Here is a 17,906-nt window from a genome sequence, read left to right as displayed (position 1 = left end):
AAAGAAGTAAATAAAGAAGCGTATTTAAATAAGTATAAGTAAGTATAAGCAGTAAGTAGTAAAAGTATTTAAAAGTAAGCATTAATAAGTATAAATGAGTAAAGCAGCAGTAAGGCGGCTTCCAACTATGACAAAGGCAGCCACCAGTTAGTCCGACCAGTGGTGAGATGTTGTTGTTGGGTAGATTTGTGTTGCCTCTCAAATTGCATGCTTCTGTACTTACACTTAACATTTTGAGTGCATAAGTGCGTTCACACTGAGAAGTATGTAAAAATGCCATGCACTGTGAGGTCAAAAAGTTGAGTGTGGAACTATGGACACTTCTCGCCCTCAATGGTCGCCATCTTTGCTATGTAGCGGATGGGGAGGGACCACTTTTCAAACTGGAAATGGCAGCCGGGTACGTTGTAACTACGGTGAACATCGCCACATTATACAAATGTAAGTTATATATGTGTTTTTAGCACTAAGCATCACTATACTGTTGTCGGATATAAGCCATCGGTATGTTTTTTGGGTTAATTTAGCAGTCTGTAATGATTTGGTAGCGCGAATGCTAACGCTAGCTAATGCTAATTTGCAATCGTCATTTCTGGTAAGTGCACAACGGCTGTGTTTGATTTGAGACAACACTACCCTGTCAAAATTTACAAAAAGTAAGTACATAGTGTACACAGTGTACTACATGAAAGTGTACTAACAGAAGTATCCAAAGATGTGAGCAAAGCAACACAGCACATAAAATAAGCACAGCAGAAACGTCAGACAGGTTGAACCACTGTGTTTAATTATATATCTTTAAACTTTACAGGCACGACCGAAAATGACAACAGAAATAAACAAGTTTGCCGATTTCACATATCTCCGCTATTCAAATCAACTGCCAGTTGTCTGCCTGGAAGTGACTGTTGTTGTTAGTGCGACGTCATGATGGCTCGGTCTATAAGTGTGTTTATTCTCCTGAAAGGCGTCATTCACTTCAATCTGATCTGTTGCCATGTTACAAAATGCAAAAAAGCTGAGCTGAACCCTCATTGTTGTGGAGTCCAAGTGCTGCAATATCACCTGTCAATCAAGCAGTGAGGGCGGGACTGTGAAATCTTTTCTCCTTAAAAGGATTTCCTGTTAATGTAGTAGGAGTTTCTGTAAATGGTGCTCTTTTGTTTTTCCTTTCTCCTTTCTAATTGTGTTCAAAAATAATGTTGAGCTGTACAATAATATTCCAATTTACTGTAAATCAACCTTTAACCAAGCTTAAATTTGCAGAATTTTTTGTCTTTGTTCCATGTCGTTCTTCTTTGTTTGTCGAAATAAAACATGGAAAATGGATAATACAAGACTTAAAGGTATTGTTGATGACTTTTGAGTCTGACTGACACTCGAAGAGGAACCAGCGCTGTCAGGAGGGCATCCACAACCCGAAGCAGCAAACAAACCTATGTCGGTCCCTAAACTATCATCAGGTCTATTCCTGCTGCTCAGTGGGACCGGCGTTCTCCAAGGAGTGCTGAAAACCGGATTGTTTTACACACACCTGTTCCTGAACGTCACTCGGCTACATGCCTGTCTCAGAGGGAGCGCAGTTAATCGCTGATTTGGCACACTTACAGTGACAACATACCAAGGTCCAGTTTCAGGAACTTAGTACACACACATACACACTCTCACACACACAGATAGACACACACAGTATCTGACCCACACATGCACCCACACATCCACAACACAGTCACACACACTGTACTGAAATACACACACATTATATTACTACCACATTAGCACAATGGCACAGTGCAGCCTCATGATGAGGCAAACAGTCCGACCACTCAGCAGCCATCTTTGATTTTCCCTCTGACTGTTGACTCACCGAAATAACTTCAAACTGTGCAAAACACATAAGGCTGCGTTTTCAAAGCCAAGCTGAAACTTGCAATTATTTTCAGCTCTCTGCAAAAAAAGAAAGAAAGAAAAAAAAAAAAAAAAAAAGGGCGACAGTTTGTGTATACTGGAACGCTTGAAGCTTTGTGGCTTCGACTGAATGGGAAACAATTAAAGTGCTTCTTGGCAGCACATGAAGCCAGACAGCGATAAAAATGGCTGAGCTTTTCAGCACGGGTGAGGCCTCTCAGCTCGGCCTGTCTGGAGTCATGAGAATCTTCCAGAAAACTTCCCTCCTGGACAATGAGTCTGTTTCTGCTCTCTTCCTTTTCAGTTCTACAACACGCAATACTTAACAGCTGCAAAATGCTATTTCTTGTCATTGCAAAGACGGTGAATTAATAATAACCTGCCACAGAGAACCACAGTTTTGCCCACTTCTCTATGCTGATATTTAGTTGTCAGAGCTTTCCTAGTTCATTGATAAGGAACGTGACAGAATTTTAAAGTCCTCCTCCACTCAGAAATGCGTTTTTGTTCTTGTTCCTTCAGTTAAATGCCTTAAAGCCTTTGGAAACATGGCTTGAAATCATAAAAATGCATATATGATATCAAAGTTGAGTGTCTCATTAACCATCCACAAAAATCTGAATGAAAACAAACATTCACAACTATTAGAAAACTTAGCTCAAAAATAGCTCATTACGCTCAGGGCTGTGTGGGCGTGTCCAGATCATGTTTGATTGACAGCTCACTTTCAGCTCAAGTACTGTTTTATTTTCTATTCATTCACTTAAAACGTTTTGCTGATATGGAATAAACTACCAAATCTATCAGATGGACCCTACTTGGTTAGAAAGCTTGAATAATCCACTAACTAACAAACTAGGTTAGACCACCTGAAACTGTGTTTTTATTTAACTATACCTCCTGGAGTATGGCGCTAATCGCTTTAGCATCTTCCATTCACTTACATGAAACGGTTAGCATTAGCTTTTCTATTCAAAACTTTTGAGCTTATTATCAACCACACCAGTGGTCTACTGGTTATCTCGACTAATCGGCTAACTAGCAGACCAGAGTAGATATCTTCTTATTGAACTATACCTTCCAGACTATGAAGCTAAGTGTTTTAGCATCTTTCATTCACTCACATGAAACGGTTAGCATTAGCATTGCTATGCTACACTTTTGAGCTACTTATCCACTCCGTGATTAATACGATTAGGATGGTGTACCCAAGTCTGCTAGGTAGCTTAACACAGTAACTTTCAAACCATATCAAGCTAATTTGAATTCTCATGCTAGCTAAAAGCAAAGAAAAGTTTTGTCAAGTTTTGAGCATTGTTTTCTCATGGGGGAGATGAGAGTAAGTGTTGTGAAGTCAGCTTGGCCAGATAGCCACGTCAATCATCTGTCTCCTAAATATGATTGGGCAGGTATTTATTACGTGATAAATTCCCTAGTTTAGCCCCGCCTAACTGCAACCCAGTAACAAAGGAAGGGCGAGAGACTTTCTAAAGAATTACATAGGCTATGTCAAAGGCTATGCTCTCATACTTTTTAGGTGTTTACTAAATGCACATTAGATCACAAATTACATGACTAATAGCCAATCATAGATTTGCCTTTCCAGGGGCTTTAACGTCACTGTGCAGAATGATGTATGTGTAGAAGTTTAACACTAGAAAGCTGTATTCACATTCATCTGCTGGAAGTGGAAAGTTTCTCTGTGTTCCTTTAGTTTAAGGGGTAAACCTATGAACAGGATTTGTGACATCACAACTATTTTTGAGCCAGTATCGAGGGCCAGTATACGATTTACACAGGTGTGATATGGAAACTGTGGAAGCCTCCAGTGCACAAACACTGAGAATGGACTTCTCAGTGAAGTAGGAGACATCTTGTGTCCAGAAGTTAAACTTTTGAGATGAATATTTGCATATTTATAGATTATGCATTTTTAATGAAATTTGAAGGACAAGATGCCATTTTAAAGACTTTTAACAGAATAAATTGAATAAATTAATTGTGGAAAAACAGGTCAGACACAATTTATTATTCCAAGCAGAGATTCCATCACAGAAGATTTTTTTCAAGTCCATGGTTAATAACCCAAGTGCCCCTCTGTCGGCCCTAATGCCCCAATGGTTAGATCAAGTGCCTCTCTGCAACCTTGAGGGAAAAGTGAACCCTTACCTTAATATATGAAAGAACTGCCCCTTTCTTATTTTCAGCCCTGCCCTTAAAGGACAGATCCACAATTTTTCAAGTGTGTCTTAAAACAGGGAGCCCAAATGAACACTGAAACATGTTTTTCTTGCTGTAATCAGTCCTCCTGTTCATACTGACCATTAGACTACATAATGCACTTACAATGTAATTGATGGGGGACAAAATCCACAGTCCTCCTTCTGTACAAAAATATATTTAAAAGTTTATCTGAAGCTAATGTGAAGCCTCAGTGCTGAGTCAAATCAAGTAGATATCTTTCAGCATTACAGTCTTACTATATTTCCCCTGGAGCTCAACAGGGAAACACAAAGAGGGAATTTGATGCTAAAAAGACTGTAAATGTGGCAGATATCCACTTGATATGAAGCTTTTAAATGCATTTCTTCACAACCTGACTGTGTGGACACTAGGGGTGTGCCCGAATACAAATACATTATTTGGCAAAGCACAAATAGTGGGTTTTATATGAATATTTGTTTCATACAAATATTTTGGGAGGAAAAAAAAAACATGTCAAATACCAGTTTGCAGGTCGGTTACATCATCATCTCAGTCTCTCTCCTCTGCTCCACTGTTACATCTATCAGGGGTAAGTCCCAAAGGACTCTCCATAACCTGTTGTTCCCCTTCTCCTTTCCACAAAGTTAGGTTGTAAAAAATAGGCAATGAATGAAAAGTGCAAAGCAAGAATCACTTTTGAAGTTCTACTACATGTCACATGGTGTGCTGCTCAGTAATCAGCGCAGTCATCTATGATCTGGGAGACTCCAGTTCAAGACCCGTTGTGGGGACCTCCTTCGTAAGGTAATTTATTCATGAACACTTATTGTAACACTTTAATTTTCTACAATTAAAAGCGTAATAAATACAAAAACAGGATTTCCACTTTTATTCGAATACAAATACAGATACAAATAATTTTGCTGCCTCAACAAGTACAAGTACAAATACAAATACAAATACTGGGCTCTCTGCACATCCCTAGTGGACACACTGTGGATTTTGGCCCCCGTCACTTATGTAGAAAGCACATTTGAAGGGGATCTTTTAATAGTATGAACAGGAGGAATGATTACAGCGAGGAAAACCAATTTCAGTACTGAACCTGTCCTTAAGAGTCTGTGCACACCACTGATGAAGAGGAAGAATTGTCTGGTTAATACTGAATACAAGATCATTTACAACATCTAACAACAGACAAAAACATTACACTGTGTGTGTGTGTGTGTGTCTGTTTCCCAAAGTTCCCCATGGCTTACTTCAGCTTGCATCAAACCTCATTGTTCCTCCTTGTGGTTTAAGTGATATCCATTGTGGTCTGTGTGTGTGCATGTATGTGTGTGTGTGTGTGTGTGTGTGTGCATGTATGTGTGTACCTGTGAGAGTGTGTGTTGTGGTTGCTGTGGATACTCTGTGTGGCCCCAGAAGTATCCGTTCCTCTACTGCCTTCAGTGGTAGTGACACAGAGTGTGTTTACGCAGGCGTGCACAACTGTGGAAGTACAGTTAGAAACAGTGTTTTTTTTTTCTATGTGTTTGCATTTACGTGTGTGTATCTCTCCCTGAGTGAGGAAGCAAGTCATGTCTTTAACTGTCAGAATTTGTCTAAAACACCTTACATTCCTCTAACAAAGAATCTAGTCTGGTCCACCGCTGCTATGATGGATATGATGCATATTGTGGCTTTGTTAATGATTGTTTAAGGCAAGCCTTTGAAGTTATCATAATATATCGGTTATGGAATTAATCTGCAGATGTTCTTGTTCAAGATGAGACCAAACTTTTCCATGGAGTTTTTGAGCAACAACAATCTTCTGAGGAGAGATTTTTATATGTCCTATAAGATGTTTGGAGGAAATCTTTAAGCTCATAGAAGCAGATGTTTTTTAAATGCATTTGCTCATATTTTATTCTGATGATTCAACCAGTCGCCCAACATTGTCTATGCACAAAATGAACAAGACTTTTACCTCCTGAACCCTGGACACCCACATTAACTACTTCCACCTCTAACTACTCTATACTAAAATGTAATGGCTGAATATATGAATGTTTATATATGAATGTTTGGCAGGCAGAGGTCAACAACAGGTAGACAATGTATCAGAACAGGCAAAAAAATGATTGAATATTTGAGCTAGTAAGGCTCAGTAGTCAATAATCTAGCCAAATATACCAGGAGGCTAAAGGTGGAGTGGGAATCAGGTGACTGGAACTGGCAGGAACACACTGAGGATAGAAATTAGAAGTGACAAAACTCTACTACTGTATTGTCTTGTAAAATTAGAAAATCAATCAAATCTTGATTACTTTGTTAGCAGTTGACAGCAACAAATCGCACCATTCTTATCCACTGGAGGAGGCATTTTAGCAAAAACAACACGTTTATGTTCAAGTAACAGAAGCTCTCTAGCAACCGGGATCAAACGGACAAATTAAGTGATTCATCCGGCGACTTCTTTGTCACAAAAGAACATTGTTTTTTTTTAAACAATCTTATCCGCAATCTCAACCACATGGTTGTTACTGTAACCATGACGAGGAAGGTCCCCTAACATTAAGGAAGTAGTAATTTTAACCCGAAACCACAATTTCCCTATTCTTAACAAAGCACGCGTTTTATCACAGACCATAATCTTTCACTAAACTTAACCAAGTTGTTTTTGTGCCCAACCGAACCTCAAACTAGCCTTGTCACATCATTACATGGTTTGTAACACTTTTGAAAGGAGCAGAAAAATGATGTCGTCCTGCCGATAGCTAGCATCAGACCAGAAAACACTTCCACTGTATGTGCATGTACCAACGACACATTGTTTATTTAGTGGTAGAGTTCTTATTTCTTATTATTTGTTGTCATCACTTAACAAGTTGCTGTGAATTGACCAACAGGACAATATCCCACAAAAATGTAACTTTAGTAATATCAGTTTATATCTACTGTACATCACGGCTCCTCCTCTGGTAGGCAGGGTGAGAGGTGGTTTAAAGGTTGTACGGCAGTGCAAAGGGGGTTGATGAACAGCCGAGGGGATGTTTAGCAGAGAGAGAGAGAGAGGGGAGTGGGGAGAAGAAACAGAGGGGCAAGGAGAAGGAGAAAAAGGGAGAAAGAAGGAGGAGGAGGAGGAGGAGGGGGGAGGAATGGAAAGCGTCCACCAGCGCAAACACCTCTGAAACAGAAACATCCATTTAGCAGCGAAAACAAGCCCCCCTCACAAGACCTCCGTGAATGGGCCACTTCAGCCGGCCGAGGAAGTTCCAACGAGGGGCAGGATGTTCCCCTCAGGACGCACTTGAGACGGGCTGAGGGCCAAAAGCCTGAATACATAGACCCCTCTCTCTCCCTCTGTCACTGTCCAGCTTTGCCCTCCCACCCGGCCGAGTGGCTTCAGTACCCCCCGAGAAACCCCGTCCTCCCCTGCCTGCCTGCCTGCCTGCCTGCCTGTTCCTTCCCCTCCCACCAGCCGTTTACTGAGCTGCAGCCAGCGAGGCGGCGAGGGAGGGCGTGGAACTGTACTCAGCAAACAAAGACAGAGGGGCAAAGACTTTCCATGATTAAAGAGCAGTTAAGATGCTATGAGAGGCTAATTTGTTCACTGTGTGACAAAATCAACAGGAACTGGGGGCAGAAACCTCTGCTGCCTGCATTTCCTGCTGCAATTTAAAGGAGAATACCGGTGATTCAGAGTTGTCGCTCGTTTACTGATGTCTTCATCCAGTTTACTTTTCCCGTACAGCATCCTGTACGCATGCCATTCTGTAATTACATTTTTGTTTAGTTTGCTTTATAAAATACAAATTTTCAATATTAGCTTGAAATTCGAAACAATATTTAAATATTTGAACTACATTTACATGCACACAGGAAATCAAATTGCTGTGAGAAATCTGCATTAACTGATTTTTTTTGGCCACTTGGGGGCAGCGGAAACAAACTGTGCACACAACATGACATATCATCACCCTTTAAGTTGATATGTTGAACTTGTCTGCAAACTGTTGCTTATTTCCACATCCAGCAGTCACGGAACAACATTATTATTCATTTGGAGTCGTGTTTCTGTCCACCTGGTGAATGTGAGTCCAATATTCGCTCTCTTTTAGCTCCACTTCTGCTCTACTACAGTATTTGCACCAGCTAGTCGCTAACTGTGTCAGTTTGCCAGTTGTTGCTGAGCAGGTAGTGTACAGAGAGTTTTTTTTTTTTCTTTTTTAGGTCTTTTTCTCTGAAAACAGCTGCCAGCTGTGGCCAAAACTGTCACTGAAACCAAAAAAGTAAAGTTGTAGCTGGACAGCTGAACAATGAGCTGAAACTCACTATAAAAATCTGTAAAGGTGAGGGGAGCTTCAGAGTCACTGATAATTCTCTGTAGGTTCTTCACTATGAGCCAAACCCTCACATTACACACTTCATCTGATACGTTAATATTATGAAACTATGATTATAGCTGCTTTAAACCGCAGCTTACATGCAGGTGGATTGTAGAAAACTGAATTTAAACAGCCTTTTTTGTCTACTACAACGACATACATATCAGCTCTGTAAATCACTTCTCCTTCCAGAGAAAAATCAGAAACCAAAAGGGAGAAATCTACATTTTAAATTCTTGTATTTCATAGCTGGAGTCCTTATTTTGATACAGCAAATCAAATCGTGAATAAAGCTCTCTGACATGTTGTTCTATCACAGGCAGAGCAGATGGTCACACTGAGCCTGATTGCCTCCTGCTACACAACACAAGAGCCACAGACTCTGAACAACAACCCACATTAGCTTTCCTGCTAAAGTCTCCTTCTTATCTAACTTGCAAAACATGAACATACGTCTTGTCCTGCAGCTTAGTTTGTCCTCTCCTGCTACACAACACAAGAGCCACAGACTCTGAACGACAACCCACATTAGCTTTCCTGCTAAAGTCTCCTTCTTATCTAACTTGCAAAACATGAACATACGTCTTGTCCTGCAGCTTAGTTTGTTGAATGAGCCACCAAACAAACACCAGAGAAAAGTGCACCGCTAATATCAGTTAGCAGGTTAGGTAGCTAATTAGCTGCTCAGCTGCAGCACATTAAACAGCATGTAAACATACCTGAAAATATCACTTTGGACCTATTAGATGCTGGTTTGATCACTGCTCTTCAAAATCCCTGTTAGTGACACACCGTCTGTCCATGACTTGTAGGTACAGGGTTAGGGTTTGTTTACTTTCTTAGTATCTCATTCTGTGCTTTGCAACGCCGTTGTTTTGGTTTAACGGCTCACCATGTTAACTGGCAACCTGCATCAAATCCCAAGATTTGAATGTTATAACTGCACTACCAGCTTATATGCAACGTTTTGTTTCCCACATTATAAGAAACGTTATGAGAGGTGAATGCGTCTTGCTGAGCACAATTTAACTTATGTAAATGGTTAGTGTAAATAAAGTTTAAGTGAAACTGATAAAGGATTTTAGGAGGACACCTACATGTTGGTTCTGTATTTTCAACAGCTGCCATCACTACGACCAACAAGACGCACTGCACTGAAATTTGCCAGTTAAGGGTCACTCATTAAACCGAATAACCAGTAGCCTGCTAGCTGTTGTCAATCAAACAAGCCTCCGACACGCCCCCCTGCTGACTGAGACAAAAAGGAGCATTTCTGATATTTTTCCTATGACCTTTTTTCTTCATTCTAATAATACAAAACTATTAACATTTAAAAAACATGTTGACAATATTTTGACTTTTGATTTCATGCTAGTGCTAGTTCAGCAGCCACTTGGTCACATGACCCTCACCTTGTAACAGACACCCCACAGGACCACTTTTATCACGGGACCTAAAACCTACATTTAGCTCACCTCGTTACATTTGAGCTAATCCATTCCTCAAAGAATGGAAAGCTCTGGAAACAAATAAGTGGACATTTAAGCTTTGATTCTTTTTATCCTTCTGTACGTACCATCCATGACCGAGGTTTGTTTGTCGTCAGCGGTCTGGTTAGTTTGTGTAGAAGCAGAACAAGCACCGATATATCCGAGTGTACTGACAGTGTGCAGACAAAACAAACGGAGACACACCAGGCAAACAAACACTCTGACATGTGTACTTTGTGGTATTTTGGTTTCATTTTCATTAACATAAACTTCTAAACTTGATGATTTGTTCACTGTGAATCACAAAGTCTGTTTTTTTTTTTTTTTTTTTTTGTTCGACTTGTTTTTGCCACAGAAACTGTTTACATTTTCAAAATACACGATCTCAGCGACAGACACACCGTTGACAACAAATGCTATTATAACATGTTTATTGAAAACCTTTTTTGACAGCATAGTTTGTCAGGCACAGAGAGAGAGAGAGAGAGAGAGAGAGAGAGAGAGAGAGACATAGAGAGAGAGTTGTGAAATTGTTCTTTCTTTCCCCAGTGGGAGATGTTTGCCCAGAGGGGTTGTTGTGGTGGAATGTTACAGAGGATTCATCATGATCAAAACAGGTACATTGCAACAAAGAAGCTATGAATTACAAATAAAAATATCACATAATGCCAAATGGTTAGTTCCACCTTTTCTATGTTAAAAAACATGAGTACAGAGGGAGGAAAAATAAATTATGTGGGATTGGAAAATAAAATTAAAAAAAAAAAAAAAAAAAATCAAAGGACAAACATGTTTTTTGTCTCACTATTGTAAAAAAAACCTGAAGTGGAATGCAAAGTGAAATGTGATGAAAGAAAAAAATAAAAATAAAACGTATATGAAAATCATTTCCTCTCTAAGATTCTTACAAAATAGCTCACACAGCTACATAAAACTCTACTTATGTACATCAGCAACGTAAAAGCAAACTATAAATTAATCTGGTGTGTTAGGACTGCATGATAAAATGGATAAAAAAAAAACAAAACAGAGGAGAGCTGTGTGAAAACTAACCATTCCAACTTGGAAAATAAAAAATAAAAAATATGAGAACTATGTGTATTTTTTGATATCTCTGGAAGCAAAGACGTATCTCTGAGATAACGTCTCATCTCCTCCCAGTTTCATCTTCAATCCTGATTTTTTTTTCTTTTCGTGTAACAGAACAGACAGAGAATAAATAAGTCAGTCAGAGTGGAGACGACAGGTGGTTAAAGGCCGATGTGTGACTGTACATACAGTAAGAGTCCCTCCCTGCTGAGGGAGCAAAGAAAACAAACATGTTCACTCTTAAAATGGATTTGTGTGTTTTTTTGTTTTTTTTTTAAAGCTCTGTACTGATATTTTTGCATTGATTATATTTTGCTGATACGGCTAAAGAATAGGTTAATCGGTTTTCAAATCTGTCTTAAAACAACAGTCAGGAGCCCAAATGAACGCTGACATGTTTTTTCTTGCCGTAATCGTTCTTCCTGTTCATACAGACCATTAGTAGATCCCTTCATAATACACTTACAATGTAAATGATGGGGGGCCAAAATCCACAGTCCTCCATCTGTGCAAAAACATGTTTAAAAGTTTATCTGAAGCTAATATGAAGCTTCAACCAAAAACAATGTCTGTCGACTAAAAAGACTGTAACTGTGGAAGATATCCACTTTACATGCCTAACAAAAGCTTCATATTATCTACAGATCAACTTTTAAATACATTTTTGCACAGGAGGACTGTGGATTTTGTCCCCCATCATTTATATTGTAAGCACATTATGAAGGGATCTTCTAATGATCAGTATGAACAGGAGGAATGATTACAGCAAGAAAAACCTGTTTCAGTGTTCATTTGGGCTCCTGACTGTTGTTTTAAGAAAGACTTGAAAAATTGTGAACCTGTCCTTTAAATTTTAAATAGACGAATTTGATGTTTCCTCTTATCTTGGTTTAGCAGCATCTTAACTGACATGAAACATCACATTTTCTAGAATAAAACAGCCCAAGAACATAACATTTTCATTGTGGGATTTACAAAAAAGTTTAAAAAGTATCACATAAACATCATCAAACTGTCTAATTGTTAACGTCAGCTTAGTTTAAGTCCAAAAGGAAGGGCTTCATCTTTTAAAAACCTGAAGGAAAGTTGATAGCTTTAGTTCCTGGTTGCCATTTTTTTATCTTCTGTTAATTATATCCAGCATTTTGGAACATACAGTAACTCCAAACTTTTGTTGACACATGTCAAAAACAACACATCCATTTTAAAAGCGATCCAACCGTCGGTAAAAAAAGCTCGACTAGGAGACAGAAAAAAGGCCAGGGAGGGCTTCAGAATAAAATAAAATAAAATGAAATACAGGATAAGTTAAGCCAGGAGGAAAAGCCTGATGGGGGGCATCAGTATTTAGTAAAATGACTACTCTACATCATCATTATCATCATCATCATCATCATCTTCTGGCTCTTTTAATGAAAAACAACATGAATAAAAAATACTCTCACCATAGGGAAAGCTTTTACCCAGCATGGAAGAATAAATAAAAAAACCCACCATCCGTTTCATTAGATCCATCCATTCTTTACAGAAGTGCCTTTTTTTTGTCTGTCTTGTTCACTCAGAAACCAAAACAAGCTTGTACTTTGATAGCCTGCTTCTAGCGAGAACTGCTTTTTTTTATGTTTTTTTTTTTTTATACATTCAAAACATGATCAAAATTAATCTGTCCTCTTTTTTGTTTGCTAAATTATTCCAGGCACTTCATAGATTTGGGCCAAAACTGTAGTGAAAACAGAGATACATCAGGATAACTGCATTCTGCTTGTGCAAGACTTCACTTTACAAAAGCCTCGTTTCTGTGTAGAATTAAAAAACGTACCGTTAATACATAATTTGGTGATTAAAATGTGAAAATCTCCAAGTGTAGTGACACAATTAAATACAAACTTTCACTCTTTTAAGTACTTTAAGTAAAGAGGAGATTTCATGAAGTACTGACACAGTCTCTACACTGGAATAAGGCCGTTGCAAAATAAAGTGTTAACACCGTTTCCATTTAGCAGCGAGTGAATCGTGTTTCTGAAGCCTTCAATGCCACTTGAAATGTCGCTTTCCCTTTTGTGACTTTGCTAAAAACAGACTCTGTAAACATTTCAACCCTTATGCCTTTTTTTGGGGTCAGCTGGAGAAACCACTGCATTTTAAAAAAGAGAGGGGTGGTGGTGGTGGGGGGTGTGTTGGGGGTTGTGGGAGGGGGGAGATATATCCTTTTGGCAATCCCATGATCCTTCCCTGCACCGTGTAACCTCCACCCGCCTACATTCGACAGTGCAGTATTTGGTTCAGAGATCTGGAGAACTCGGTGAAATAGACTTTTAAGACTAATTTGGCACTTTTTTTCTCAAGAAGCTTGAAGAAGGATCCACCACAGACTTCAGAGTCTCCTCTAACAAACTGATATATATATACTATATATTTTATATTTGCTGTGCAATCTGTAAAGTCGCACGAGCATGCCTTCATTTCATTATTAATACTAAAGAGCAGCGATAAAATCTCAAGCGTCTGGGCAGGTGTTTTAGTAACACTCAAGCACTAAAGGACATAACAGCTTTTACATCTCTACCTTCAAGCTGACGTTTTTTTTAAAAAAAATTTTTTTATCCGTGAGTGTCTTGTTCAAGGGCACGTCGACACCGCACGCAGCTTGTTAGCATCGACCCTGTGACCTTTCTGGTACAATATAAGAGTTTGAAGCCTTCAGAAGCACCTTTCAAAAGAAGAAAAATCCACCTATAGGTGCTGTAACACTGTTACAGGTGTGTCATTTTCAATTTCACGTCCTTTTTGTCATTTAGTGTTTTTTGTAAATAAAGTGGTAAATGTTGTATTTTGGTGTCATGGCTCAGAATCAAAGAGGTTCATTTTATACTAGGAAGACATTCACTGTTAAAGAGGAACAAAGAACAATTTCTGCACTCTTAACTGGACTCAAAATACCAGAATGCATTGCAGCTAAAGCACAGAATAATTTTAGGTAATATTTTATTCTTTTGCTCTTCAAAAATCTATCGCTATCACTGTTTCTTTTGCATATTTTCACATTTTTCTAAATGCCACAAGTACAAGCACATTCTCTGGTGGCTTAAAAAGCATTCTGGGAAGTGTAGTTCATCACTAAACTAGCCTAACTGAACTCAAAACCCCAGAATGCATTGCAGTTAAAACGCAGAATAAGTTTAGGTATATTTTTGTTCTTTCACTCTAAAAAAATCTTTCGCTATCACTGTTTCTTTTGCATGTTTTCACATTTTTCTGAATGCCACAAGTTCATGCATGTTCTCCGGTTGCTTAACAAGCATTCTGGGAAGTGTAGTCCATGATTGAAGTTAAGTCTGAAAGTGCTCCTTTATTCGTGAAATGACTATTCTAAATATTCAGTGGTTTTCTCTCAGTTAATTAATCATCGAGCATTTCTGCTGACAGGTGTTGTTTTAAGTAACTGTTATTTACACGTGTCATCTCAGGAGCAAAGCATTGTGGGATTAAATTCGAGGGCCATTACAGACTGAACAGTGAAACAGTATCAGTGGGAAAATTTTCCTTAAAACAGGCTGATGAGGTTCTCTGAAGGCTTCATTTATGATTCACAGCTCATAGTTTGTAGATGTTTAATATGTCTTTAAGTACTTTAGTCACACTAAAAGGCCTCTCTGGCACATACCATGAAAGCGCTGCTATTTCTTGCCCAGCAAGAGTTAATCGTTGCTTTGATATTGCAAACGTCAACTTTTCAAACCAGAATATGAACTCAGCTGAAACCTCCGACTCCTTCAATTTTACAGTTTTCGGCAGGAGCCTTCGGCTTCGCGAGTCCCCCCTCTGGTGGTCGAATCACACTCGCTCTAAAAAGAAAAAAAAATTCATCTTCCCGTCTGTCATACATTCTTATTTTAAAACTGTAAACAAACAAAAAAGATGGATCAAAAAACCAGAGAAGTCTGCCAGTTGTGAAAAATAACGTCGCAGTTCTGTTGTAAAATAAGTTACAAAAATTGAAATAAAAATCTTTGCGTACAGTACTAAAATCCTAAACTAGACCTTTCGAACTTAAGAACCACATGTTAAGTCTATAAATATCTTTACAAATATACACGTTAATTATTCAAATAAACCTTTTCTGTATCACTTTAAATGATTAAATGTTTTACACGTTCATGACAGTGTCTTCTAGATTGCAATGCTTCAATTCTAAAACAATACTTTAAAAATGTAATTTTTTGTCTTTTAAGTACATGGCAATATGATACATATTTGCATTTATATATTTACAATAAATCATTTTCTAGATACATAAAAAAAAAAAAAAACAACCTCCGAACCTTACTGTACTTATTACTGAATGGCCCTGAAATGCTGAAACTTCACCTCACATAACGATGAGGAGTTTGTTCCATGATTATCACAAAACTGCTTTTTTCGGGATGCTAAAAACGTGACGATGGCGTACGAATTCACGATTATGCTCATGTACATCCTCTCTTGTTTTGAACTCCAGACAGTTGAACAAATTGTTGAGTGTCTTCGGAAGAACGAGTCCCATCGTTGAGTTGGTTCTGGCTTTGCTGGTTTCTTGTCGATTTTTCTTTCCGATCTCAAACTTTTTTTTATATCTCAGGGCTCCGTAGAGAAGCGAGGATAAGATCGGATGTGTCTGCTTCTCGCCAACTGAATCGTCACTGACCAATGTCCTTCATTTCCTCCTCTTGTATCCTTTTTTTTTTTTTTTTTTTTGTCTGTCAGTCTCAGGAGGTTTTATCCCAGTAGGCACGGAATGGTTCCCCCCCGCAGATTGTCCGTAACAAAAGACTGGCCCGAGTACAAAAATATAATTTCATTTCTGAAAAGAAGAACACAAACATGGTTCAATGGCAAAAAAATAATCCTTCAATGTTTCAAGAGTCTCTTGGGGAGGAGGAGGAGGAGGAGGAGGAGGAGGAAGAAAAACTCAGTCAAAGAGGATTTTCGACCGAAGGTTTTAAGACGAATCGAAGAGCTGAAGCGCTGTGGAAGTATTGCATGCTGAGTTTTTATTTCCATATCTTGAGGAGCTTGAGTCACTGAGAGGTGATTATTAGTCAAGGGGGGGGGATGAGGGGTTAATGTCCAACCTCCCTCCTACCCCCCCCCCCCCAGCTCAGGTTTTATGTCCTAATCACCCCGTTACTGGGAAGCTGTTTGGGAAGACAGGGCTCGTCAGGCAGCGGGTCATGGGCGAACACCGAGTCGTCTCCTGAGGAGCAGGTGCTGTTGGAGTCCTGACAGGTGGGCGAGTACTGCTCGAAGGGCACCGACAGGTCCAGGTACTCCTGTCAGAGGAGAGGTCAGAGGTTAATCTAGGGGTGTCACGATCAAACTTCCTCTGTGGTCACATAATTAAATGAAGAATTATATAGTTTGATCTTAACTTTAAATACTTAAAACTGACATTTTTCAAGTTCTACTCCTGTATCCATGTGCATCCATGAATATTTGTTAGCTTGTGTGTCATTTAGCTAGCTGCAGGGATATCATAGCAGGAGGTGTATGTTTGGATTTCAAAAAACATTTTTTGTTGGCACTTTGGCAAGACTTTGTTCACATTTCTAAAGAATGTGGTTTAAAAAATGTTCTCAAACTGTGCTGAAATTGTCAAACTGTCCTCCATCTCCAGATCTAACGACTGTGGTGAAGTGAGGTAGGCGTGGGTGGAAGCAAACAGTCATAAATAGGTCACATTACAGAAGATAAATACGCTCTAACTGCTGTTTCACTGCGCCTTAAATGCTTTTGGCTTTAAATGGGACCTATTATGCTCATTTCCAGCTCTGTATTTTTATTCTGGGACTCCACCGAAGTAGCTCTGCATGGTTTCACAGTTAAAAAAAAAAAGAAATCCTTATTTATCCTATAATGGCCCTTTATACAGCCCCTCAGTTCAGCCTCTGTCTATAACAGGCTGTTTTAGCTCCTGTTCTCTTTTCTCTGTTCTGATTGGTTAGCTTCCAGAAGCTGTGTCACTGCCAACTTCCGCCGGCTCCGGAGGCTGAGTAAACAAACTACAGTAGCAGGATTTCACTTCTTTTTCTCCTTCTTTATTACAAACGTCAACTTCTCAAATCCATCCGTGCGTGTTCAAGCCTGCGGTTCAAGTCTGCAGCAATAAAGATTACAGCAGGACGTCTCGGTTTGGTGAATATTACGCTCGCTACCTTATCATGTGACATAATAAGTTATATGTGGGAAATGCGTTAAAATGCTGACTGAAGTAGAAAACGTCTGTTGTGAGGAAATAACAAAGGTAACAGCTAGTAAAATTATTCTGCTGTCACCAAATGACTGTATCGTATCTCCCTGCATCGTGCACGCTCTGCCTGCAGCAGATGACCATATAAAGAGTCACCAGTTGATGTCAGCTCGTCTCGACATTAGAAGAAAACATTGGAAACTGAGCATTCAGAGCCTGAGCTTTCTGCTCATAGGGATTACTTTAACGTACATTATTTGAAACTTTGGCCACATTTCACATGAACATCCAACATTGTAACATTAAGGAAAAGCAAACGCCCCCTTTAAGAGATGTTTTTCTAGTTAGGTGAGGCTTTGTGAGGTGAAAAGTTACAGCAGTCCAAGGTGAAACTATGAACAAAGTTTTGTGATCTTCGCTGTGTTATCGGCAGCTGTGTGGGGAGACTTACATCGGTGGAGGTCATTGATAAAACCCGGTCGTGATCTTCTACCAGCTGTCTGAAGGTCGGTCTCTGAGACGGCACCGCGTGCCAACACTCCCTCATGATCATGTACCTGAAACACAAAGCAAGGTTTAGTGACTCACAGCAAGAAGTTAAATGCCAAAGAAAGAAGC

General features: G+C 39.2%; 1 protein-coding gene across 4 annotated transcripts in view; it reads right to left on the bottom strand.

Annotated features, from left to right (window-relative positions):
* Nucleotides 1-10,387: 10,387 nt before the first annotated feature.
* The window catches only part of fgfr3 (fibroblast growth factor receptor 3), an 86,948-nt gene continuing 79,429 nt past the window's right edge, over nt 10,388-17,906 (bottom strand). For all 4 annotated transcript variants that reach the window (XM_067613721.1, XM_067613722.1, XM_067613723.1 and 1 more), the window contains exons 17-18: nt 17,740-17,845; nt 10,388-16,371 (exon numbers count right to left, since the gene is read on the bottom strand). In XM_067613721.1, the coding sequence (XP_067469822.1) occupies nt 16,207-16,371; nt 17,740-17,845 (271 nt within the window). In that variant the 3' untranslated portion in view covers nt 10,388-16,206. The remainder of the gene's footprint in view (nt 16,372-17,739; nt 17,846-17,906) is intronic.

This window comes from Thunnus thynnus, chromosome 16 (genome assembly GCF_963924715.1).
Source record: "Thunnus thynnus chromosome 16, fThuThy2.1, whole genome shotgun sequence".
In the NCBI taxonomy this organism is placed as follows: domain Eukaryota; kingdom Metazoa; phylum Chordata; class Actinopteri; order Scombriformes; family Scombridae; genus Thunnus; species Thunnus thynnus.
The sequence above is the reverse complement of the archived record's forward strand: the minus strand, read 5'-3'. Positions and strand labels throughout refer to the sequence as shown.